Source organism: Chrysoperla carnea, chromosome 1 (genome assembly GCF_905475395.1).
Source record: "Chrysoperla carnea chromosome 1, inChrCarn1.1, whole genome shotgun sequence".
In the NCBI taxonomy this organism is placed as follows: Eukaryota; Metazoa; Arthropoda; class Insecta; order Neuroptera; family Chrysopidae; genus Chrysoperla; species Chrysoperla carnea.
The window spans coordinates 75,495,138-75,522,997 of record NC_058337.1 but is presented as its reverse complement, the minus strand read 5'-3'; the positions used below and the strand labels follow the sequence as shown (position 1 = coordinate 75,522,997).

General features: G+C 29.7%; 2 protein-coding genes across 6 annotated transcripts in view; both read left to right on the top strand.

Moving 5' to 3' along the window:
• LOC123290726 (muscleblind-like protein 1) overlaps window positions 1–27,860 on the top strand; it is a 616,529-nt gene that overhangs the window by 294,972 nt on the left and 293,697 nt on the right. The gene's annotated exons all lie outside the window — the stretch shown is intronic.
• Window positions 18,417–19,098, top strand: LOC123290728. Its single transcript, XM_044871018.1, has 2 exons — window positions 18,417–18,794; window positions 18,871–19,098. The coding sequence occupies exons 1-2, from the start codon at window positions 18,626–18,628 to the stop codon at window positions 19,035–19,037; spliced, it is 336 nt and encodes a 111-aa protein (XP_044726953.1). The 5' UTR covers window positions 18,417–18,625; the 3' UTR covers window positions 19,038–19,098.

Below are 27,860 nucleotides of genomic sequence, written 5' to 3'. Positions count from 1 at the left end.
TTTATTGAGACTTTCTATGATGGTACTATAAATAGAGATACAAGGTGAAATGCTCTTTTACAGATTAAGTTTAAAATGGCACACATTAATAATTGCGCATAATTTTCCCCCTAAATTGATATATTAGAGGTTTTTTGAGCCTCCTGATCTCAGTTGATGCTATGAAATCAGCTCAAAAACATACACAAAATATTTTTTATATTTTGTACTCCTATACCTGTGAGAGTAGCCTCTGGTTTTTATTAGAGTTAGAATTATCTACTGTTTTGACATTATATGTATAGTCCAATTTCAAAAATTTCATGCAGTGGAACCTGATTATATTTCCTAATTTATGCACAATCCTTGATAATAAACTGCATTTGGATATGTTTTTAAATTGTGGATTGAATTTTTAATTTTGGAAGCAAAATTTGCTACATTTTGTACATAAAACGATGTCGGCTTACATATAACTTTATAAATGTGTACAACTGTGTCTATATGAAGAAAATATTTGATCGACAAGAACGGGAATTTCTTGCATAAAAGCACATCTTATTACATATTTGTGCACACATAGAAAATAAACTGCAGTAAAACGTTTAGATATTTGATAAGATACCTATAGTAATTCCTGTCAGATAGAATATTATATTATTTATAATGACAGCTTGAATGTATATATTATTTATGCCCTTCGTTTGTCTAACTATCCGACGACTGATGCCACAAAAGTGCTTTGTGGTAATTTGATTAGAATACAAGAAATTTTTTCATCAAATATGTTAATTTCTTACCTGCTTGAAATTTGCTTTTATTTAAAAAAGAACAAAACGTATTATATTTTGACTACTTAACGTCGTAAATTTTTTAATGTCTCATGTATTATTTCGTAGCCGATGAAGAGAGGTTGTGTAGGGTTTTTTTTTAAAGTTAGTATAGTACGAATCTACTATTGTTAATCAAAATTAAGCTTTCGTTGTAAAGTTATATTATTGGATGAGTGTGCTACGTGTTGAGATAGAGTTTTTTTTATCAAATTATTTTATTTCCGGATTGTATTTCTTAATCGATAAAAAAATGCCAAGCAAATCTTACTCAATAAGAAGAAGAAGATGACATTTATATCGTACCGAAAGCCTTTTATATTGTATTAATGATTCCAATTAACTATATTTAACCAACAGGTGTTCAATTATAATGTTTTCATAGATGTCAAAATGCCAAAAACTACATTAGTTATTCTTTTAATCGATTGATGGAGTATCTTTTAGAACTGGACTAGCTGGAAAAGTAGTGTTACCTTTTTACGATTCAAAGCTACCGCATCAAGAAAATTTAGCAGGAAGAATCGTGAATGATATCTTTTATTGGTACTTTCTGTATTGGTATCTCTGTTTTATATTAGCATATCACATTGTGGCAAAATTAAGAAACAGAGTATTGCAAAATAACTTTCCCACAAATTATTTCTTACATCATTATTAATCTATAACTTCATTGATGAATCGACCTATTTCGAAATGTGTTTGGAAACAAACCTAAATTAGAATAGCAGTAGTAATTCAAACTTTATCTGACTAGTGTGTGTGTGCAAAATTGTAAAAGAGTAATAAATGAACAAATTAAAAGTTTAAAAATTGGTTTAACTATGAATTTATAAAATAAATAAGGATATTTAATAAACAGTGCAAAGTGTACTACCGAGCTATACTCGCAGAATAGGATTTCTTGGTTTAGAGTTTAAAGTTTATCTGTTTTTCTCTCCTGTTCGTTTCGTCGTTCCGTTTTTCGTATAAACAATATCACAGCCATTGTAGTAATAATAATAAGTTCACAAAACATTGGTATTCTGTATATTATATATATAAAATTAAATGAGTTTTAACATACAACAGCGATATGTTTCTGCAACCACAATATTGCAAGTTTAAAGCTTTATATAAAACTACAAAATCCAATGGAAACACATACTATACAGAGAGTTTTACAAACACTGAAAGTCAAACTATTCACAGATCTGACGATTAATTGATCAAATTTGTAAAAATGTCGTTCCAGTAATTTTGTTCATATAATCGGGCGGTAATGCCTTTTAATGAGACCTAGAAAATCCTTGCACACATGGCGGAAGCTAAACAATTTCACAAAAGCAGTTAATTTAAATGACAAAAACAATTTATTCATATATTAATTTTTTTTTTCTATCCATTGATAATTATTTTTTTTATATTTTTTAGTAGTATGTCCTGATATTTCTTATTTCTTTTTTTCTGTTTGCCATTTTGATTGTGATTCTGTATACATCGAATTTACGATTTAAAAAAAAGTAGTCTCCTGGAAATATAATGAAACAGCTTTGTCGATATTTATAAAATATGTCTCGTAAGCTGGAGAGGGAAGAGTATTGAGTAAGATGGTGATCTATGACATATTGGTTGGGTTTCTTCTTAATTTTTTGATGTGATTTGATGTGATGTTTTTAGTGCGTTGACAATTTCATTTTCCTCTTAGTTTGTTAGTTTTCTGTAAATTATTGCTGGAAAGTAGATCAAGGATTCTAAAAACTAATCTATATTTACAGGAATATATCGCGATAAGTACTTCTTAAAAAAGAGAAAGAAAAAAAAATTTAAGCCAGAATGCGAAAAATACCCGGAAACTCTCCAATAAAAAATTTCCAGAACTTCTTGAGCAACTTCAAATACCGCTTCCCTACTTATACACACATTACAAAAATGAATTTTTCAGAAATTCCCTTAAAAAGAAGGAAAACCCTTAAAAGCCAAAAAAAACATACCTGAGTGTGCAAACAACTGATTATAATATATTTTTCATAATCAGGATAGATTATTAAAAAATCAATAACTTTGTCTAGAATTGGATCCCACATCAGTAAGACAATCCTACAGCTACTGGATATCTTACAGTTTAATTAGATAAAGAATAGTTCGTGGTTCGATTTTCTTTAGGTTTTATAACAAGCAAACTAAAAAAAGCTCTTTGAAAATTTAACTCTTTAATATTATCTTATTATAATTTACTAATGTGCCAAATATTAAATTCGGAATGGTTATCTTCAAAGTATCTCTGTAAAAATTAATTGGTACCTATAGTATTGCTGCATATTTACCTTCTAATGAACTATAAACATGTTTAGTATCCGATGTACGTTTGTGTAAAGCTTAACAGTAGTTTTAAAGATCATTTTACGTGCATTGTTTAAAAACCATCATCATCCTTACTTACTTAAAAACGGGGAATAAATAATTCTTTTCTAAATAACAGCGTTTGTGAATTGAGATAACACACACAAAATGTTATAATAATACTCAATAATGAATTTAAATAAACCCCCGACATAAAATCAGGTCTAAACGACTTGTAAAAGGCGTTGTAGCTCCTAATTGGTGAACCGATTTTGATTTTTTGTTTGTTTGAAAGGTAATTTGATCGAGAGTGTTTCGGGCAATGTTACAAGAAAACCTTCTTCGCCTTTTGAAAATCATCGCTTCTTTTCTAGTAGTTTCTGGTACGGAATCCTAAACTAAACATTGCTAAGAACACTCACAATCAAATTGCAAAAAACAACAAATATAATAAAATCGGTTTATCCTTATACGAGCTACGATATCTTTTAAGTTAAGTACACACTCGATCAAATAACCGTTCAAACAAAAAAATCGGTTACTCCGCTTAGGAGTAGCGATATCATTAATAGACAAACAGATATACAGATAAAAGGACACGTTAAACTTATAACAACCTTCTTTTAAGTCGGGGGTTAAAAAAGAAAACCAACTTATCCAGTGAGTCACTACCATCGCACCCGTTGTTTGTTCCAACAAAACACAAATAATGAAGAATAAAAAAAATAAAAATACGAAGAACATATTCAAATTTCTTATTTACCAACAACAAAAACAACGTAATTTAATAAATTATGAATGGGAAAAACTTTTTAGACATATTTTATGTCTACATTTTTAAAAAAAATTTTCATTGTAAGCAAAAACGACAGTGTGGTATGTAAAATAAATAAAGTACCTGGTCTTTAAAAAAAAAAAGTTAAAACTTTTCGGATTAATTATTAATGTTTGATAACATAATAAAGTCTTTTTGAATAAATTTTGATAGTTTTGAAGACAAATTTAATAAGACCTTTAAAATATCTTTAAAGGTATTAAAGTTCTTTATCATGAACATGCTGAAACTCGTTGAAAATGAAAATGTGTTACACGTAAATTGTGAAATCTGGAGTTTACTAACTATAATATGTCTGTTTGTCAGCATCTGTTATTGATAAATTCACGTCTAGATTTACCAGCCTTACAATTCTGTCCTATTAAAACTATGAAGCCCGTAAAAATTATTCAATTACACCAAGCTTAAAATTGATAAATATTCATTAGCTGAGAATTGCAATTTTTAGAGTATAGTATATGACGGACACTCAGTTTAAGTATGTGTTGAACAACCAGGTTCTTTATTCTGTTTTTTGAGAGAAAACACAATATTTTGTTCGTTTGAAACTCCTGAAAAAACATTTGTTAAAGGAAGGAAAAAGTACTTGAGCTAAACATCATTTAGGTCGATAAGAATTTTTTAATAATGTGTTTGTGATTGGTACCGAGAGCACTATAACTATATTCTATAAATAATTGGATGCTTTTAAGAAAATGTCCATCTTTAATCGAAAATAATCAATGCAGAGCTACATATAACAAAGCAGTAAACTTCCACAACCCAAAATTAAAAACTTGCCTGATTTTGACATTTTTAAAGCTTTGTCTGCAGTCCCTCCAAATTTTGCTTTTGAAAATCTGTATCTTAATACTTTAATAAATTTTCTTCCATCATTAATAAAAGCTCTTCCATCATTAGCATAATTTTATTAGGTTGACATTTCAAAATATATCAACCATATCTTAGCTTAAAATAACCACATTTATAATTTTTAAATTATTCTAATTCTTATTTTTTCTTATTTCAGGTGAGTGTCGTGAAATTTTACTTTAAGTTTCTACGTTCGTAAGTATTAAATATATTTTTTTTTTGTGTTAACGAAACTTAAGATTTGATGCATATTTTAACCAGCTATAATTGGAGAAAAAATTATAAACACGAATTATGACACTGACTAAATATTATGACAAGGCTCATAAAACTTAAAATATTTTCGATAAATGAACAATAAATCGAAAATATTTACGTAACATAAAGTTTTTATATGAACTATTATAGGGATGTGCATCATTTAATATAATGGTCAAACGAAGATAAAAAACATTCTAAACAAAGAAAAACACATTATATCTTCTCTCAATCGTATTTGTCTCCTATCTCACGTTACTTTACAATAAATCTTTATAATTGTTAAATATATATACGCAATGAAACGGTTTTTTTCTTCTCCGTTTTTTCTTCTTTTTTCCCCAGAATATGGTGTAACCACTATGTATATTGTGTGTATGCGTAAAATAAAGCTACCAATAGCTGCACGTTTCCTTGTTTAATACAGACAATAGAGTTAGTTAATTTACGCAAATGGTCAAATGGAAAATCCAATTAAACGCATACCCAATAATGTCTAACCTCATTGTGTTACTACTCTTGTTCCCGTTTTCGCCTTACAGAAAAAACTAATACAGTAAGCACTGGTTTTACATGTAAACAATTTCTATTGGTTAGTGTTAAAATGGTTTGTAACATTTAAGATATCTTAACAATTGGTGAAATTTATGGTGTTTATGTTGACAATTCAGTATTGTCCGTATAAAAATTTTTGATCTAAATATATTAATTCTTTCTGGATTGTTTACTTGAGAGAAGAATTAATTAGATACGTATTTACTTGAAGAAGTAATTAGATATTTCAAGAAATAATTGACAGAAGAAAGTAAGGCAAGATGAATTTGGCGAACGGGGAACTGAATGAAGGAACTAAGTTAATTTTTTGGAGCATTCTACAGAAAATAATTCAAGTTTTGATGGGCCCATAACAAACTAAAACCCTTAAAATTATATTTTTAAACAGTTCTTCAGAATTCTGGCGTAGTTTTCTTATCTAGTGTTTTTTCTTGTTTTTTTTATTGTAGCTTTTTTTACATCAAACTTTCTCGATATTGAGCTTTTTCATACGAAAAAAAAGCATAAAACTTATCATTTACGTATGTATATCTATATTATAATATATAATGTTTAAAGCTCTTTTTAACTATAATCTTTATTTAATTTGAAAAGTTTTATCAATAATTATAATTTTTCATATCTCACGACACAAGTAGTATGTTCATATATATTAAAGCTTTTCTAAAGCTTTTCACTTATCACTTTGATATGTATTTTTTAATATTTTTTTTCTTCTCTCATTCTCGTAGCAAATATGATAATTTGTATGTACTTAATGTCAATTTGTAATATCAACTCTCGTAAGTTGATGACATGTTAGGTTAGGTTGATGATGTTTCTAGATATAATCTTGTAACTACTCACTTAAAAGTCCCTACACTGCAGTGTTGTTACTATGCGGATAGGTACTAATTTTCCACCCTATATTACTAAATTTACTAATGCAGTGCACGCGCATTAGACTGGATTGAATTCAATCTGTAATGCTGGTGTAATTACTGGTGTACTGATGAAGTAATAAGGGTTGCATATATACATTCCTATGTACTGCATCTATTGACGATTACTGATATGTTGTTGTATTAAACCACTCGCTTGTAGAATAATGATATTTGCTAACCGTATTATTACCCATAAAATGATTATAGTTGGAGTAAGCGGCGCTGAAAAAGTCATGAAAACTAAGTTCATCGAAATGAAATTAATTTAGAACGCATAACGATTCAGTTTTTATCTTTTAAGTCTAATTTTATTGCCACCTCGTGTGCGGTTCGTTTGTTATCCCTGGAAATTAAATTGAAATCACTAATTTTCTATCAACCAAGAACTATCAGTACTGATCTATGGCTTAAGATACAATCGTATTAAACAGGCACTAATATCGAAACCAAAATAATTTGTAACATTTACCTGAAATTCAAACTAAGCTTTTTTTATCGGACAGTGACTTGAAATTTATATGCGAAGAATTAGTGACATAAACTTACTTGTATTTGATAATTAAATGAGAGAGAATGACAATACATTTATTAACAAATAATTAATTCTTTAAATTTTAATTTATTCTTTAAGTACGTAAAATTAAAACACCGGCCCGATATATCTTTTGCTATACTACTTCAAAAACAGGAAACAAATTCTCATATACAATTTCTGATGATCATGATAATTGTCTAGATATGTAGTTGTGGGTTGATTTTGAGGCGCTCAGACTTGTTAACAGACAGACTGACTATATGCTACATGAACCACACTTACTATTACACTTAGTATTATTATTGTGGGCTTTCAATAATAACATGAAAAAAGAATTGTATTGTCGAAGTTGGTAATGAGTCCAGTAATAGAAGTGTATTCGTGCCATGAATATTTCATTACTTATCCATGAAGACACAATTCAAGAATATATTTATCAAGAGAAAGACAAAAAAAAATTATTGTATGTCTATATTAGATAGAAAAGACATTCCACATTCCACAATCTTTCTTTGTCCATTTCAAAATATTTGGAAGGGGAGTTTGTATGATTTCGAATGCTATAACAGAACATTTCTGATTGTGAGAATGTAATAAAAAGAGAGTAGCATTGATAGGGCGCCGCGGAAAACTCTACAGGCCTAAGTTTTCCATAATTTATACTCTATAGTTTACGAAACTTATATGAAAATAAGAAATAAACAAGTTTTGAACATTGAGTCTAGAGATGTTATAAATCTTAATTTGGTGTTAAAAAATATGTTTTTGGTTAAAATCTAATGAAAAATCCTTAACATCTAGCGATCCTTTTTCGTATTTTGGTGAAAGCTTATCATCTCTCAACCCCCAGTTTGTAACGTTCAGTATCCACATGATAACTCAAAAACGAAAAAAGATATCGAGTTGAAATTTTTAGAGCGTGTTCAGAATATAAAAAATGAGTTTGAGTTCATAAATAAACATAGGTCCATTAGGTCTTTTGCGAGCCGTTAGAGATAGAGAGGAGAAAAGTTTGAAAAATATAAAATATGTTCCTAAAAATATATTACTATAAAAAATTAACAATTTTTGTTTAAAACATTTTTTTGTAAATATCATTGCTTTCCCGTGGGGGAGCAAATTAACGGAAAATTTTGGCGTCAATTTTATCCAAAACTACAAAAGCTAGAGTTGAAAATTAGTAGGTAGCAACAAATGAGTCTTGTGGGAGATTTTCGAAAAACAATTTAAAAAACTTTTTAAAACTGCAAGTCTGACTGAAATTTGTTTTAACTTCTCTTATTTAATAAAAACAATGCAAGCACAGATATTCAACATTGTCTTTACAGGGTATTTTAAAAATTAACTCAACTTTCAATTGTTTAATTTTATTTGTTCTTATTTCTTTCAATATTTAGCCAATTCCTGGCATATTTGTATATCATATTGCAATTTTTATCGGATTTTTTTGCATACATTTTTCTTTGTCTTATTTACACTGTTTGTCCATCCATCTGTCTCATCAGTCAGTTGGATGATGATGTATTCTCTACCTACATGTTCTGACTTATATAGCGCGCGGAAAGCATATTATACTTACTGCTGCCTGCTTCTATATCCACATATTATTACTACACAACATTCGTTTGCCGCTTTTATGTGACATGAATTCGTAATGATTTTATATACCTACGTATATGTAGGTATATACACTGTCTGCCAACTTTAATGTAATTAATGATTTTGCCGACTAATTATTATTCAGGTATTAATTATTATTATTTTATGATTATTAATTTTAATTTTGTATACACATCACACAAGTGTTAGAATTATTTTGTTGTTGCGGTTAATGTTTCCGTAAATTTATTTTCAATTTTAAGGTGACATTTTACATTGAAAAATTAGCCTTCCGCAAAATTGAAAACGTTATCCAGATGGTTGAGAAGCTTCAAAGACACGTGTGCGCTCTCACTATTTAAAATATACTTTGAAGGTACAGTAAAATTTACAGCTTAGAGAGATTTGCGATTTTTATATGCCATTTGTTGTTTGATTAAGAAAATAAATGTGGACCGTAGGAGCTCAGTTCGTTAATGCGTAACAAATTCAGTATGCAGTATGCCTAGGGTGTCGGGTTCGATTTCCGCGGTAACAACAAAAAATTAATTACTGGTTGTGATGAGCTGGTGTAATGTATGGTATATGCATGAAGGAGGTGTACTCAATCTCTCAAATAATCGAAGAGCTGATAAAAGAAGTTATCCGCGGAAAATGTGATAAAACACATATACTAACAATTTGAGCTCTATGGTCTAAGTATGTCCCTCGTGTGCAACCAATATAACCTAACCTAGGAAAATAAAATGCTAGTGAAGTACAGTATCTCTCACATCGTTTGAAAGAAAGCTTTGAACAAAAATTGTTAGTATTATTTTAAGAAACATTTTTAAAATTGAAGAAACATTTATGAAACTTGCTTTATTTCAAATAAGATGCTACAGGTAGAACTTCAATTACAAAAATTATATTTTTTTTAAATATATTTCCAATTTTTCGTAAGTTTCGACATTTTTGGATTCGGTCGTGTCGTTTCCGAACATTCGAGCGTTCTTTCTTCAAAATGGTCGTTTATGGTATACCATTAATACCCCCTTCGGTATCATTTTATTTGATAAATGTAACAGAAAATCTTTATTTAATTGGTCAACTGGTGGGAAGTCTTTAATATCAATAATGGCAAGTTCTTAAAACATAGGACTCTATGACTTCGGTCAAAGAATACACAATCGCTATATATAAAATAATATACAGCTAGTCGCTATATATCAAATAATATGTAGTGACGCTCTGGTTAAATAAAGCTAGTCGACTTTATATTGGATGAAATGTGCATGAAAGGGTTAAAATGAGTCACTTAAAATAAATAAGGAATGGAAATAATACGTGATAATAGATAAATCACACGGGGCTATTTGGTATAGGTGAGTTTGTCTCGGACTTAATTACTACAAATATTGAAGTTAACGAGTAATAAAGTAAAGATACTGAGTAATGAGAGAGTCAAATAGTCAGTATAAAGTACCACCTAAATATGGTAAGAAATAGAATTCGTAATAAGTTTTTCTAAAAAATTTTTTTAACAAAATACAAGGATTAAAAATCTAAAAATAAACACAGAGAAAAGAAGGAAACTAAAAGAAATAAGGAACCTTTTGTTCATCAGACAAAACAGAAAACACACATATAAATAGGAACACAAACTTTGCAATGACTTGAAAAACTTATGTTTACGAATGAAATCTTCACCCATTTAACTTTTGTTTTAACACAACAACATTGTATCAATAAGGTGGTTCAATAGAATCGAGTTTTGGAGGGAGAGATATGTAACCAATATGGATAAAAAGTATTTTACAAACTATACTATTATAGCTTTTTACGTAGAAAATCATCAATCTCAATTTACTATTATGTGTTCTATTACAATTCTCTACCGTATACTTCATTAAGGACGCCCATCGAAAAAAAAAGCAACAAACGAAAACAATTAACGATTATAAAGTTTTCAACATGTGTGTGGGGGTATGTCTGATTTGAGAATACTTATTTTTATTCATCCATTTGATTTATAAAGCTCATGTTTACAACATTTTATATTAGAAAATATATAAACGGTTTTGAACGTACAGTCTATTTTTACAAAAATTTACTACACAATACCTTTATCTGTTGTACATGGTTGAAATAAAATGAAAAGCATAATACGAAATATATTCTTTTCGATTGATAATATTGCGTTTTTTTCATGCTATGCTTGACTTTTTTCTTTCTTCGTTTCAATACTGCTTACAGATTGTTCTGAAAAAATTATTTAACTTATGCCTAGTTCAGTTTTGTATTCAAATTCATTACAATCTCCATCAGTAAGAATTTACTAATTTACTTTCGATAGTGAAAAATAACTTATGAAATTTGAAAAAAGTTAAACTTTATGTAAAAATATACTTAAATATTCTGATTTCGAGTTATAAAGGCACATTTTTCTTTTATAATATTAAAATTAAAAATCGTAATTTTTAAACTGTAAATCACGTGACCTAAAACGCGTACAAGTCCTGATGTGACGTCATATCGGTATGAACCATAGACCATCAGTTAGTTCAGTGTAAACAGCTGGGTATAATAGATAGATAATAAATATTTTTATTTATTATAATTAGTTGTCTATGAATATATCTGTCAAATTTATGTGTGTTATTTCGTACAATGATACCGATATTACGTCACCAAATTGGATTTCCGCATTTTTGACAGTTTAAAAAAGTTTTAAAATTTAAGTTTTTGGCAAGAAAGCGTGTGTATTTTTCCGTAATAAATTTTTGGTGGCTTTTTATTAGCAAAATCAAAATTTTGAAGAACTTTTTAAATATAGTAGAATATCCTAATTCAAATTACGTCTATAAAACAATTTGTTGAAAAACGCTTTTGCGCAAGTCTTTCTAAAAACTGGTATTATTATCAAAAATTGTTTTCATAAGCACAATGTGACTCTATCACACAAATCAAATCGTTGATTACACATTGCTTTCCAGGAAAATTGCATAAATGCCTCTTTCCCGCTATGTGTCATAAACTTAGAGCCACGCCATTCTCACAACTTTAAAATTATCACGCAGGTATATGAGTTATTTCCTTTTCAATGCTCCTTAGAATTAAAAATGAGGAAAATGCATGTTAGAAACAAGAAAATAAAAGTGAAACAACCTATATAATACGATACAAAAGTATTTTCAGCTGTATCTAAATTCTTTTTTTTTTCTGCATACATCGAAGCGCTGCTGTGCAAGTTTACTACCCTGCTACGAGGAAAACTGCACTACTATATGTATTGTACTTTACTGGTTATGTGATGGTGGACTTAATGCGTCGTATAGTGTCCCCACAGTATTTTAGTATCCCAAGCACGTCGCGACAACGACGATGGTACCATCTTTTCTATCTTATTCCTTTTCTATCTTAGTTTTTTCTCCATGACTGCTGTGCTCTGTATATTCTTTGTATATCTTTCGATTTGCAGAATCATCACAGTTTTTACTTCTTCCTTCAATGCGGGATCTTTATATTATTATGAATAAATCGAAACCCGTTAAAAATCACTTTGCACTCATTCTTAACAAACTATAGAATACTTATACATTATTATTAAGAAAAAAATTAATTGATTTTTAAACATTTTCAATACCTGGATGACTAGAACAAAAATCTTTTTGAATGTCAAATATATAGTGATGAGCACCAAGATCAAAACAAAGCTAATTTGGCTGTCTTTATCTTACACACTTAGATTTGAACTTAGCTCTGTTCCTTACACATTGGTTTGAGACCTTTTGTAATGAACTGCTTCTGTCTAGCATACTTGGTTAGCACACTTTGATCTTGCTCTTACACATATGCAAAACCAAAGGCTTGCAAGACCAAAACCAATGACTAAGACAAAGATGTTACACCTATTACATTAAATACGTTAAACAAAGACAGTCAAATACAATCTTGGCCTCGCTAATCACTAGTAAAATATTATTAAAAAAAGTGCGACGAAGTACATAAACGCAAACAGTTTGTGAAAAGTCTCTACGAACAAGATTATAGCAAGAAGTCCAAAATAAATTACTAAGCACTTTTGCCGGTGAAAAATTTTCTACGTAATATTTTATGTAAGATTTCGAAAACAAGTTCTTTGATTTCACTTCTAATGCGTTTTTTTATAAACATTTAGGAAGAGTTTTGAACAAATTTTCTGGAAGGCGAAATCAGACGTGTGTTGCTAAGTGCTTTCGCTTACTTGAAACTGTCGTTCAAAGTTTCCAAAATATATTGTTATACATTTGACATGTTGATAACCAGAAAATAATAATATCTAGGAAGCTGAAGTTAAGTGAAATAAAAGCAAATAATTAGCCACGGCTGATCACGTCACCAGTATCATTTTATAACTTTTCGAGTAGGGTAGCAACTTTTCAATACTTTCCGAAAACTTTGTGCCATTTCTAGAGAAACAATAATTGTCTTTAATTACTTAACAAGTTCAAAAACAAAAAAATATTTTTAGTGTCGACTTGGGTAGATTTTATTATGTTTTTCTGAGCGTATCTTCTTATAAATCTGACATACTTATTGTTGGTAAATGATTAATAAGAAAATCAAGACTAATTAAAAAATTATTCATGATTAGATACCTTTCTCTCAATCCATGCAAAATATTATAAATCTTTTTGAACCAATGTCAGCGAGCATCGGACAGAGAATATTGCAGAAAATTATTTACAAATTATACGACCAATATTTTTAAAGATTTCTCGTACCATCACACTTCTATTACTACTTCATCCACTTCCCTCTATCAGTCTCAATTATAATTGCACAAACAATTCTGTCAATTTGATATTATGATTAGTCAAGTACCAGCACTACAATTGTAAATTTAATTAAATAATTTACTAATTTGTTGTATGGATGGAATGGTATATATGAATGGTAAACGTATCTCCTTAAGGAGCTAGAGGGATAATAGAATAGAATATTTTGTGGGATAATATAATAGAATATATGTATGGAGATGATGGCACTCCGAAAAATTATTATCATACTTCCTCTTTCTTCAAGTAGTTTGAAATTTCATATGTTTGTTGTCAATTCTATGTCATTTTAATAAAATTTTTTTTCAAAATTGATTATAATATTTCGTATATTTTGTGGTAGATATAAGTCAAGGACAATTTTATCTTCTTTTTCTGGATAAACTAATGAATGAAAAACGATGCTTCTTGAAAGAATTACAATTCAATATTAAAAAATAAAATATTTTTGTTTTAAAATGTTTCATTTCCTCTTCCTGCCACTTCTACCAATTATTAAGATGTGCAAATTTAGTGAATGTTTAGTGGAATTGAACACACGAATTATTTACTTTCAAATGATATAACAAAGGCCAATAGAATATTTGATTATTTAACAAATCATTGCCTCTTTCAGTCGGGATCTTTGAAACCAGTTATAAAAATTCAGAATCAAGATTTAGTTATGATTTCTATTTGGTCGGACACTCTTCAAATTGCAAAACCAGAAATACTTCAAATTGAATTGAACTTTAACAATTTTCGTTTAGCTTTTAATTATTTGACTTAATTTAATCCCGACTAGAAATTGCTGTGGGAACGCCCACTGTATGTATCTGGACCTCATTGGGCCCCAATGGGGCATTCCCAAGAGGGAAATCCCTATGAGGGCCCAATGAGAACCCAATCGGGAATCCCAAACAAAAATAAGAAAATTGATGGTCAATATTTGCCAATTGGGCTCTGTGTGGGGCCTAAGTGGGAAATACCAACGTAAAATTTAAATAATTATTGTCATTTTTCCCAATTGGGTTCTATGTGGGACCTACGTGGGAAAGCCCAACGTAAAATTGAAAAAGTTATTGTCATTTTTCCCAATTGGTTTCTGTGTGGGATCTAAGTTGGAAAGCCCAACGTGGAAAAAAAAAATATTGTCATTTTTCCCAATTGGGTTCTGTGTGGGACATACGTGGGAAATCCCAACGTGGAAATAAAAAAATTTAATGTAATTTTTCCCTGATGGGCTCTGTGTAGGACCTAAGTGGGAAACCCCAACATAAAATTGAAAAAATTATTGTCATTTTTCTCAATTGCTTTCTCTGTGGGATCTATGTGGGAAAGCCCAACGTGGAAAAAAAAAATATTGTCATTATTCCCAATTGGGTTCTGTGTGGGACATATGTGGGAAATCCCAACGTGAAAATAAAAAAATTTAATGTAATTTTTCCCTAATGGGCTCTGTGTGGAACCTAAGTGGGAAACTTCGCACCCGACAAATCACATATAATTTTTTACAAGACGTGACATCTGTCTTAAAAAGTCGGAATTCATAACGAGCGAATATGAAACAAAAACCATCCAGTCTTATTCTTGCGTGCATAGGTGAGAGTTGTTGTTGTTAAGCCCAATTTAGATTTCTTTTTTTGATAAACAAATTGTCGGGCTCTACACAAAGGATTAATGGTGTAGTGTATGTGCCACTCATATTTCACATTATTACAAAATAGTTAAATGCTAACAAGTTCAATAGAACTCGACGCGAACTTGCATATTATAGTGGTGATATAAATACATATTATAGTGGTGATACTTTTTAAGACATTTTTAAAAACATTTAAAACTTAAATGTTTATTATGTTATTTTTGTTTTATCCTAATTATTAAAAAAAATTATTATATTTCTCGTATTAGCAAAATAAATACCAGGAATCTCAGTTATCAAGTTATATCAAGTTGCGCGCGCAAGTGTAACACACACAGTGTATGTACCAGTAAAGTGTGAGTTAAGTATTTTGTGATGCATGTATATGTGTATGCAAAGATATTACAATTAATTTATCTATTTGTGTATGTATTTGTGTAGCTAAAAGATTAACGCGTGCGCACTATTCTTTTTGTCGACAGTCAGACGTAAAACAAAGATGTTTCAGTGATTGATTAAGCGGTGAAGCAGGAAATTTTTTATTTTACGGTTTAAAGTGATATTATTTAGTGAACGTATATGTTAATGATTGTGATTGATAATGTCTAATCTAATCGAATATAATGAACTGTAAGTATTTCAAAAATAATAAATTGAAAATTTAATTAATTAAAATATAAGCAGCATGTGCAAATTTTTTTTCGTAAATCATTTGGTGAAAAAAAAAAATCCGAAAATTGTTAACTGTCTGCTAACTTTAAGATCATTAAACATTTACACTCGTAGTTTTTTTACATTTCTGTGTAATTTTTTTTATAAATAATTTATTGTTTATAATTTATTGTTTTGAAAAATCTTAAAAATTATCGTATGTCGTATCAACTTCAATATCAGAGAACTTTCAAGTTTTGATACTAAACATAAATATTTCTTATTTTATCAGTCCGAGGATCCTTGTACACTATCTATATTTTGTATTTGAAATTCATATAGTTGAATTACTTTAGCAACTAATACGCCGTAATTAGGCGTTGATCAAGAAAATATAAATAAACAAGGGTTTCTAATTTTTAGTTATAAACGCGTAGGCATTTATATTTTCAGAAATAATTTATTTTCGTACTAATTTTTTTTATCTAATAATTTTGATATTTGTTTATAGGGAGGTACCAAAATACTATTTGGTTCTGTTTTTAAATAATGAATCTATAAATAAAGAAATTGATATTGTTCCGGTTAATTGGCTAACATACAGTGTTGAAAATGATAATTTTCGTTGTCAATTTATGCCTGGGCCGTATGACCAGTCGAAATACAAATTGTTACAATCAATGATTAAAAAATCAGAGGATCCTTTACCCGACTGGTCTGATTACCCCGTCGAAATCCGTGGGCGGGCTGGTAAGTAATACTATACTAATACATTAAAATATAAATACAAATCATTGATTATTTTATAGCCAATTTCAAAGAAGCTGAAGAAAGATTAAATATTTTAAAAACTAAGCCTTATGCATTCAGTACTGACAATGATGAATCAGTGAAGTTAAAACTTTTAAAAGAAAAAAAGTCATTGACGAAAATAAAAACAACTACAAGTACCTCTGATGACTTAAAAAACAAATTAAAATCGTTTCATTTGGAATTCAATGACTCAGGTAAGATATTTATTATTTCAAACATAAAATCTATGTTTCTCGTAATAAATAATTTATCAATTTTGTTTTTCTTAAATCAGGAGAAAAAAATTTTGGGAGTCCCTCAAGCAGTCGCCATAAGGGAAAAAAAATAAAAACAAATAATAAAAATAAAGAAAATTCGAAATTTACGAAAAAATCTAAAAAATTACGGACAGATGATGAGAGTCATAGTAGTAAACTATCGTACACGAATTCATCCAACGAATCAAGTGATTCTTCAGCAATAAGTTTATTAGAAGATAAAAGGCGGAAGAAGACATTACCCAACAATAATCCTAAAAAGTTGAAGCTAGATTCTCCATTTACGTCAAACTCTAAAAAATCACGGATAGATGATCAGAGTGGGAACGGTGAATTATTGCGCACGAGCTCGTCTCACGAATCAAGTGACTCTTCACCAATAAATAATTTGTTGCAAGATCGAAAGCAGACGAAAATATCACCAAAAAATAATTCTAAAAACTTGAAGTTAGATGATACTAAAAGTAGTAGCTGTGACGGAGATAATTTTTTCAATGTATCGAATTCAAAGAAACCTTTAGAACAGCAGAATCCAACCCGACCATCTATGGAAATCAACACGCGGATTAGCGAAAAACCGATAAAGATTGATAAAGGTAAGTTTTCAATATTAAAAATTAAAGAAATTGAAACGAAAATTTGAAAAAAAAAATGTTATTTAAAATATTCTATGGCTTGGCTTTTAACAGATTCATCACAGAGTGGCGTTATAAAATACTTTACAAGTATTAGCAAACAGATTGGCCAAGTAAACAGTTCTCTTGTTAAAAATTCAGCGTTGTTGGACAAACTTACTGATGATGTGACAGAAATTAAAAAAATTATAAAACAGAAATGTTTCTGTGGTGGTGGTGGTAATGTTGGTGAAGACGGTAGCAATAATGAATGTGAAGAGACTCGAGCCGCTGGCGGTGAAAAACTAAAAACTATAGATATTCCAATGGAGAGCAAAGAAATTTTTGCTAATTTCAATGAACTGCTCAATACTGACATCACTTTTCGCAATCAAGTAGTAAGTAAATTAGATATAATTGAAAGAAATTCTTATAGACCAAGAGTACTACTTTTTAAAAAAAAAAAATTCGTTACAGGGCAAACTCAGCGGAAAAAGGTCGATAAAGGGGTTACAAATGTTGGGTAAAAAATCCAACACCTGAATGTTTGCCGGTGAAGAGGGGTGGGGGTTTAAAGGCGTTCGCTGCGGTTTTTGGCGATTTGCGGCGTAAATACTCGTCCTATCAAAAAAAGTTAAATGTAAAAGTTGTTGATAACAAGAAAATCAAGAACTTTTATTCTTATCATTTTTTTACATAACCTCAATATTTCCGAGTAAAACTTAAAAAACCATTTTTTTTGTTTTTTATTTTTTACTCCGCGAAAAAAAATGCAATTGTTATGCAATTTATACAATTGAATCTATTTGAACTCAAAATAGCCTGGAATTTTTCGTTTTTTTTCTAAGTTAAGTAGTTAAAAAAATTAGAAAGTTTCACACCAATGAAATAACGATTTCACGACATTGAAAAATGTGTGAAGAACCGTCTTAATAATATTATAATAATATAAAACCGCAGCGAACGCCTTTAAACCCCCACCCCTCTTCACCGGCAAACATTCAGGTGTTGGATTTTTTACCCAACATTTGTAACCCCTTTATCGACCTTTTTCCGCTGAGTTTGCCCTGTAACGAATTTTTTTTAAAATTCACTAATACATTTCATTTAGTACTCTTGGTCTATTATTTAAAAATACATATTGCTCATATTGCGTAATGTGATGTTCTTCAGGTTTATCGTATGCATCAATTGGTTAATAAAGGGGATAGCCTTAACAAGAACATGACTGCTGTGATAAAAAGCTATATCTCACGTGATTTAGCTGTGATGTACGTTCCGTCCAAACAAGGTAAAGGAGAAAACAGCAAATTGGTATTTAAAGATACTAGTTTTTATCAATGCATACAAGGTAAAGTTTATTGTAATTGCAGCTATTTAATTACGGTAGTTTTTCTTAATCACTCAAATTCGATAAAAAATTACAGAAGTAATGCGAAAAAAAATGAAAAATACGTCAGGAGGCGATCTTAGTGACAAAGATATTTTAACCTCCATGTCTGCTACCATCCGGAATGCTCGTGACTGGGATGGATTCCGATTTCTAAGGACGCAAAAGATTGAAAAACCTGCTAAAAACATAGAACCTACATAATGACTGACGAGCTTCTTTACATAATTTATTTAATAATAATTTTTTTTTTTTAATTTATGTATTATATGGTTAATTTTATTAATAAATAAAAACAATAACAAATCAACTATTATTGATTTTTTTTATAGTTAATGAATAAGATAGTTTTGAGTAGTCTGCAGGATATTCCTATCGAGACCAAGGTAAGGATGCTTTGCTTTCCTGATGAATGATAGATTCAGGATGCCTAAACGGGACCTTTTAGGGGTTTTCCCATTGGAGCATAAATGGGATTCCCTTTATTGGGACACAAGTGGGATATCCCCATTGGGGCACAAGTGGGATTTCCCCATTGGGGCACACGTGGGATTTCCCAATTGGGACACAAGTGGGATTTCCCAATTGGGACACAAGTGGGATTTCCCAATTGGGACACAAGTGGGATTTCCCCATTGGGACACAAGTGGGATTTCCCAATTGGGACACAAGTGGGATTTCCCGATTGGGGCACAAGTGGAATTTCCCCATTGGGGCACAAGTGGGATATCCCCATTGGGGCACAAGTGGGATTTCCCCATTGGGCCACACGTGGGATTTCCCCATTGGGTCCCAATATGTCTTTGCGTGACATCCCTATCAGGGACCCCAATAGGGAAGCCCAATGGGGGCCCAATTGGTCGCACAGTAAAATTTCTAGTCGGGATCATATTGCTTTCTTAAAATTATTAACCGACTTCAAACAAAAAAGAAAGAGGTTCTCAATTCGACTGTTTGTTTTTTTATGTATTAACTTATCTTTTGACAATGGCATCCATGTGAAAACCATATTAGCCTTAAATTTGCATTAAGTTTGTGCGCGAAAAATGGACGAATAACTCAGTATCACGCCAACTGATTTCGATGATTCTTTTTTTAGTGACAAATTAGGTAGTGTACTTCAGATTCACTCAAAATCATAAAATAAAAAACTATTCAAAAAATTAAAAAAAAAACCGACTTCAAAAAAAAAAAAAAAATAATAATAATATGCACTAAAAAGTAAAAAAGAACGAAAATATAATGTAGTTACAATTATTGTTATTTTTGGAGTCGGTGTCAGCCATGTTAATGTAGCAAACTGTTTTGTCACAGTTTGACTGACACTGACTCCAAAAATAACAATAATTGTTACTACATCATATTTTCGTTATTTTTTACTTCTTAGGGCATATTAATTTGTCTTGAATTTTTTTTTTAGTCGGTTTTGTTTTTTAAAAAGTTTTTTATTTATCAAACAATTAAGATCGTGAACGAAATTTGCGTGTATTTATTTTCGAAATTTCCTTATACAACTTGTAAGGTGCCACAAAAATAAAAATTTGTTGTTCAGGAAATAAATTTAGGATATTCAGTCACGTTATTAAACATATGATTTTAAATTTTGATAAATTATTTTCAAAAGAATTTTCTTTATTTAATTTGGACACACAATCACTTCTTGAACAATGACTTTTGTGTGTTTTGTATTATGAATAAAATGTTTGAATAACACTGGTGTGGTGTGTATTGTTTATAAAAGTGTATATAAAGTTCGTATGAATAAAACAATACAATTTTCATTCATATAAAGAAAAACCATAATCGTTAAAATAATGGAAACAAACATATTCAGATGAAAATTGGATGAATCATCTTATAAATATTTAGTATGTTTTTCATTTATGAAAATGCACACACAAAACTTATGTTTTTTTTATTATCATTATAAAAATGTTCTTGAAAAACAATTTCATGGGTTTTTTCTTTATTTTTTATTAAAATATTTTTCTTAAGTCCATGTTCGCTGTAGTTACTTGGCATATATTTTTATTTACATGAAAAAAAACCGGTGATAAAATTTTCTTCATAAAAATTTAATTTTTTTAAACCGAATAATGGACAGCCGTACTTTCAAAAATACAGAAACTATATAAAATATTTAATGTAGAATTATTTTTTATTTCCAGTATATGAAAACTTCAAAAACTATTGTTAAATTTCGCCGCTAGAACTATTGTAGATCCAAAAGTAGCCAAGAACTACTATACTTATATTTCAAATAATAAGAAGCAAGTCGGTGTGTCTGCTTGGCTTTCATGGATAAACGATAGAACTGATTTTCATAAAAATTTCCAATGTATTTTTAATTTTATTATATCAAAGTTCAATGCGTAGATAAACTAGCTCAATGTATCGATCTGCTCTCCAGCTCATATATGATCCCGCTTATGATGGCTACATGTAATCATATTAAGGGGTCAAAAGTCATCTTTTAATTTAAAAATTATAACTAGTACCTACTATATAATTAGAGTACCTTTTTGCAACCTGCAATAAAATTCAAACTGCTGAACCATAGATAATGCAAAACTAATAAAGGGCGAGCGCTGAGTAAATTTAGCTTATAAGAATCGCGAACCGAAATTTGTATCCGAAAAACATTGTGGCGAAGTCATTCAAGTATAAGAAGACTCAAATTGGCGGAATGAAATGTAGTCTTCCCACTGCTTTGACAGCGACTAAAACATCTTGAATCACTCCGACCTTTAAATGTGTAATCGCTCTTGCTAAAGTTTAATATTTACAAAGACTGACAAAAAACAATTCATATTCACGATTTTTGAATATTTTAATTAATCTGCACCTTGTCTAAATAAAAAAGAGGTCTAAGATTACGTGTTATTTTTATAGCTTTTGTTTATTACAAGAAAAAGTTTAAAGTATATCATATATGCAACCTTCTAAAATTTTTTTATTTTTTTCATATTGGATTTTTTTTTTAAATTAATAATTCTTTAAAGTTTATATTAATTACTCATACTATGATTTATTACCATGGCTAAGTATAAATAACGTACATAAAATACATGTTGTTCACTGTTTTTGACGACTGAAACAACATTAGCATTTTTTTGCTACGTTGATGATGTAAATACATTTCTACAGCTTTATTCAATAAGGTATTGCCACTTGTATGTTTTATGCTGTTTTGTTTAAGAAGCTGAGATCACTACGTTTAGAAAAATAGTCTCATATATATAATTGATAATATCTTGTATTATACTAAACAACTCTGTATTGTATAATTTATTTCGAATAATTCTATTGATTTAGGCGGCTAACATTTGTCAAAAAAACCAGTTTTTGGGTTAATAATTCACTTATTGATTCAACAAAGCAAAGAATTTATATCATGAAAAAAATATCATTCTTGTTAGCAGTTCTTAATACTTGTATTTTTTGAGAACAATGCCGTAAATTCTTTATCAAATTTGAAATGGATCACAGAATAATTTAAAATTGCGATCAAATCAAGGACGATCTAAGTTTTATCGACCTCAAGGTTAAAGCAATACTAAAATTATTATTATTATGAGGCGTCTTTTAAATATTTTGCGGCTTTCTAAACAGCTGGGTACTCTTTCAAATTTTAAATTAAATTTCATCATAAATAAATAAGCAACAAGTCTGTGAGACTTTTTCTAGCTGTAAGAATATTCTTATATATTTAAACGAGCAATTCTTGTACATATAAATCTCGGGAACGGCTCCAACGATTTTCATGAAAATTAGTATTCAGGGGTCTTTTGGAACGAAAAATTGATCTAGCTAGATTTCATTTTTAGAAAATGTTGCTTTATCCGTGTTTTCAAGAAAAGCGGAAACATTGACTGAAAAAAATGACCCTTCCTGACATCTATTGGTGACAAAATAAAGTGATAATTGTGTGGATACATTTTAAATGGTTCTTATATTAGTGATAAAATTTGTGCCTTTTTAACTCAAAAAACACCGATTGAGCTCGATCATCCAGTTTCTGTTTATACAAGAATGTTTCATTCGTTTGACGTCAAAAATTCGAATTTTTTTCAGCTAATGTATGGCGAATAAATAATTTGTACCAGAACTGTTGCCGACTCCTGCTTTAGTATTAGAAATTTTATCTTTGATTTAATCAATTATATAGGCCAGGGGAAAGGAGAATTTGCGAATCTACGAGTAAATAATTTTAAACCTCTTGTAAGTTATTTTTCTGGACTTCTAAACCACAAGATTTTTACTTTTTCTTTGTAACAATCCATCATTTTATAAGTAAGAAACAGTCAACAATATATTACTTTAACTTGACATGCTCAACATATATACTAAATTATTACAGTAAAGCAACTACATACTACCAACACTATCTTAATAAAGTTTGTACACCATCTAAATAAAGAATTCTTAAACAGAGTAAAGGTGGAATTTTTACCCTTAATTGTAACATGAGACTACAAAATGCTGATGATGAAGTTCGATTTTTTGAGTATGCTATTATTGAAGTAAATTAGAACTGATTATTATTATTATCACGCAGCATTTTTATATAATGGTTCATGATAAACATAGATTTTTGTTATAAATTAGCTGGTCGGCCCGTTAGTTTTTCTACCAAGCTATGGCTTTCACTGCTCCATATCTCTGTCTTTTTGTTCGCAATTTCATTTCACAATGTAGCAATCTGAAAAAGGCAGATTTTGATGCAACATGTGATCCTCTGTCCTGTTTCCGTAGTCGGGGAGTGGCACAAACTATTATACTATCCTATATTTTAAGTTGGACCAAATTACAGATAGTTACGTAATTTGATCAACATTGTTTGGAGGTTATCCCGTATATATTCCGCGGTACGAGATTTTTATACATTTAAACAAACTTCTCCGTAAATCCATGATAAAGAATGAGATTTTTCCTGTGTTCATTAGAATTGCCTAATGAACGCCATTAGAAGTTCTAGCAACAATCTACACGCATCGATTTTCCTTTTCTAACAAATTATTAAAACAGGTTAACTATTTCTTGTCATCACACATAATTGACAGGTAAGAAATTGTATAAATACTTAGAGATAGAAGCCTATGCTACTGCATCGCATGTTAATGAGAACCATGCCATTCCTTTTGAATTCTTTATTCATTACATAGATTTAATTAAATAACTATTCCATTAACTGTAATCCAATAAAAAGAGTATTCAAGGCGGTTATTTTAACTATTTGATCATTGAAAAGTCGTTTGTAAGTAACCAGTTATACGTAAATTGAAGCATTTAATTTTCTAACGATGCTAACAACGAAACCTTCTCTTTCGATAAGTCTAGATACATCATATAGTACAGGACCTTGAACCCACAAGTAGTAATGAGCTCCAAGATTAAAACAAAACTAATTTTACTGTCTTTATCTTACACACTTAGGCTTGAACTTTACTCTTTGATGCTAAATTGAGGTATTTCTAATATTTTTCACATGTGGATCATTTTGTAAGTAATACACGGCCCATTTTTCCTCTATTTAAAAAGTTAGTGCAGCAACTTACTGTTAAATATTCATAAAAATGATGCATGTGGGGTAAAATTTTTAATTGGCTATTATGTTTGCAAATTAATATAAAACGCTTACGTGGTGTGTGGATCGTAGATACCTTGTTGTGTTGGCTTATAATATTATATATGACGTTTTATTATAGCCTAGTTTAAAAAAATAAACTGCATTCTCTTTACTTCCATCCACATCTAACACCTAAACAATAACAAAACTTGGATACATTACACGAGGTGCACAGACATAGACGCACACATACACACATACAATGTTCGTTGGTTTGGTTTGGTTTGGTTTGGTTTGGGTATATTACAAATACTATTATGGGTGATGATAACTTATCTTCAACTGGGGAAAATATTACTTGTATTTTATGCAATGTTATTTAATACGCCACCAACTTTTATATAAACGTGTTTTGTACACAATGTTGTTGTTTTTTATTAAAAATATAAATAACATTATTATTATTTTTATAAAAAACCATTTTCTTCCCTACTTTTTTTTCACGTGATATTGTGTAGTTTTTATTTGAAACTTTTTTATATGAACGTTACTCAACGAATATCGAACATTTCACGCAATATTTGAATCGAAACTAATTTGGATTATAATAGTTTGTAAGGTTTTACGTGTTCCAATCAATGAAGTGGAATATTTTGTTTTGTGATTTTCGAAGTAATTATATGAGATACACATTTTCAAGGTCGATGAAAATCTAAATACGATAAAAAATATGTTATTTTAAATAGATTCCCTTATTAACGCTTTTATTAGCTCCATACGTACGTTAGTATGTAAAGGAAACATTGACCATGATTTTGACCAAAACGCCTTATTAACTCGAAATTTGGCATACTTATCAAAGACCGATGGCAATACAAAAATATAATAAGTTTATTTTACCTGTATCAGAATTCCTGATCAGAATCCCGATCCTGATTAGAATTTTCAGGATTAACGATTTCCATATCTGAAAATATATATATTTACTTGCGCTTCCACCATATTTATACTGAATTTTTGATAAATAAATAATACTATAAAACACAAAATAAATAATAGTTTTAAAAAACTAAAAAACACGCATTTTTTAAGAGCTGAACTAAAATGTAGAAAATAATTTCTGTAAATTCAAAAAAATCATTTTATCGTAAAAAAGCGTGCCGTGCCCTTTAAGATATTTTATAATGACTTTACTTTTACCAATATCTGCCCATAAAATATTTACAATAATTGAAATTTAGCACCCGACGCTTTTCCAAGATAAAATTGATGATTACCAGCCATTTGTTGCCACAGTTTAAATGCAAAACTTCCTTATCGTTACTTTTGATATTTGGGTTCAATGGCTGCTCTTAATGTATTCTATTTTTATGTGTGTAACAAATTCTGTGCTCACTTACGAGCCACTTGCCGAGATTATTTGCTATGGCGATTACTTTCAATGTCAACTCTTTTTCTTGCTTGGCCAATGGATGATGTTAATTCTCCTTCAATCCAGTAATTCAGTAATTACCTGTCACGTGGCTTATCTCAAATTTTTTTTTTTTTAATATCCACGTGAAAAACTAACAAATCTACGGGAAATTATTTGGTGTACCATACATTATTTTCTGTTTTATAAAACGAAAAAATGAAACTATAAAAATAATTTTGAACTGTCTGATAATTCTCAATGGTGTCGTGTTTTCGAATTCATCTACAAACTACAACTGGCGTGTAATTACATTCAGTGTAATTGTAATTGTAATTGTAATTGTAATTGTAACTGTAATAATAATATAAACAAATTTATTACTATTATAATAAAATAAGTTTTAGTTGTATATCTATTTTGAGGTATATGTTGTGTTTTGGTGTGGTATAGAATATACAATGTAGTTATTATTATATATTTGTTTCCAAGTAAGTATTATAGTACATACATTCTGATACAAGTTACTATACTGTACTATAAGTATAGTAGGTTCTTTAGTATAGATATATAAAATTTGTCTAGACTTAGTAGTTACTGGTATATACGTATAAATATGAAGGTGCTTGTGAAAACCACTTCGTTATTACTAAGTAGTTTATCGAGTGTTTCCCAGTACCTAGGAACTTCAATGTATGCATTGTATGCACCACAAATACATACAATATCGTATCATAAGAACATGACTTATCTTTTTCAAGGGATGGTTTATTCCGATAAAATAAATTGTTACTAATTTTCATGTTTGTTGCACTTTTTATTCAGTATTTAAGTTGAACGTAGTAATTAAATGTTTTTGAGGAAGATAATCGAAACCTTACAAATCCTAATCAAGGCTATACTAAATTGGGGTAATTATAAAAACCCCAAAAGATAAATAATAATATTAAAAAAATTGGCAGTACATAGTCGGTGTGGTACTGAAGTCGTGTGAATGCAACTCCAGAAGTCCACACGACTAACTTCCCATAAGGGAAAAAAAGCATCAAAAAGGTCTTATTAGCCTTCATAGATTATTCTTCGAACATGTACTGCAGCTTAGGCTGGAAAGATCGTTATCTCCATAGATAAATGATGTGGTTTAACCACTTTTCAAATTCTGTTTGTTAAATATTTCCCAGTTTTTTATTACCATTAACAAACGGCTCAACTAATTCTACTGAAAACTCTTTCAGTTCTTAAATACGCGATTATTCGTCGAATAAGCCCAGTCCCGTGTTAATCTCATAACTGGGTCGCGAGATAATCGAGGCGAAAGAATCCGGACAAACATACGATCATACATACACACACACAGACATCACATTGAAAAGGTTTGATTCGGATATTGCGGCCTTGAAACCGCGGAAATATGTAAAACTGGAGATTTTCAAAATCGGCCCCATTACATTAGCTTCCTCTGGGAAGTATCTAAATAAAGTTCAAAAACTAAACCCTAGTCGTCGGAGTTCGGATTCAAAATCACACTTTACAATGTATGAAATAAGAAAATATTCTCATTGAGGAACTTCTAACATTAAAAAGTTTTCCACAGAATGATCCGCCGACTGTAATGACAATTTTACTTATCATAACAAATTCAGATGATAATATTTTCTTGTTTAAAACTTTTAAAGAGCGTTATTTTAAAGTCACCGGGATTTTAGTTTTTGAACTTTATTTAAATTATTTTGGACTTATCTACATAATACATTGATTTACATAGACGCTTATTATGAATAATTACAAATAATATAAGATTGTCAATCAAAGTACCATGTAAAAAACAGGTATCAATTCAACAATATATTAATGCTAATCTACTCTGCTTAGTAAATTATGTTAAATTGTTTAAGCGTTTAAGCAACCAATCAAGGCGCTCTCAACGATACATCATCAATTTCTGAAAACGACGCTCTACGTCAGTTTTTAAGGTGTTTCTTTTTGTATGCATCAATCACGCCTTGATTGATTTTCAATAAGAAAAATTTATTGATTACATTCTCTA

Excerpts from the sequence above, each read along its gene's own strand:
- LOC123290728 (XM_044871018.1), top strand. The coding sequence starts at position 18,626 with ATGCATCAATTGGTTAATAAAGGGGATAGCCTTAACAAGAACATGACT. Across the intron at positions 18,795-18,870 it reads TTTTTATCAATGCATACAAG|AAGTAATGCGAAAAAAAATG; the intron begins GTAAAGTTTATT and ends AAAAAATTACAG.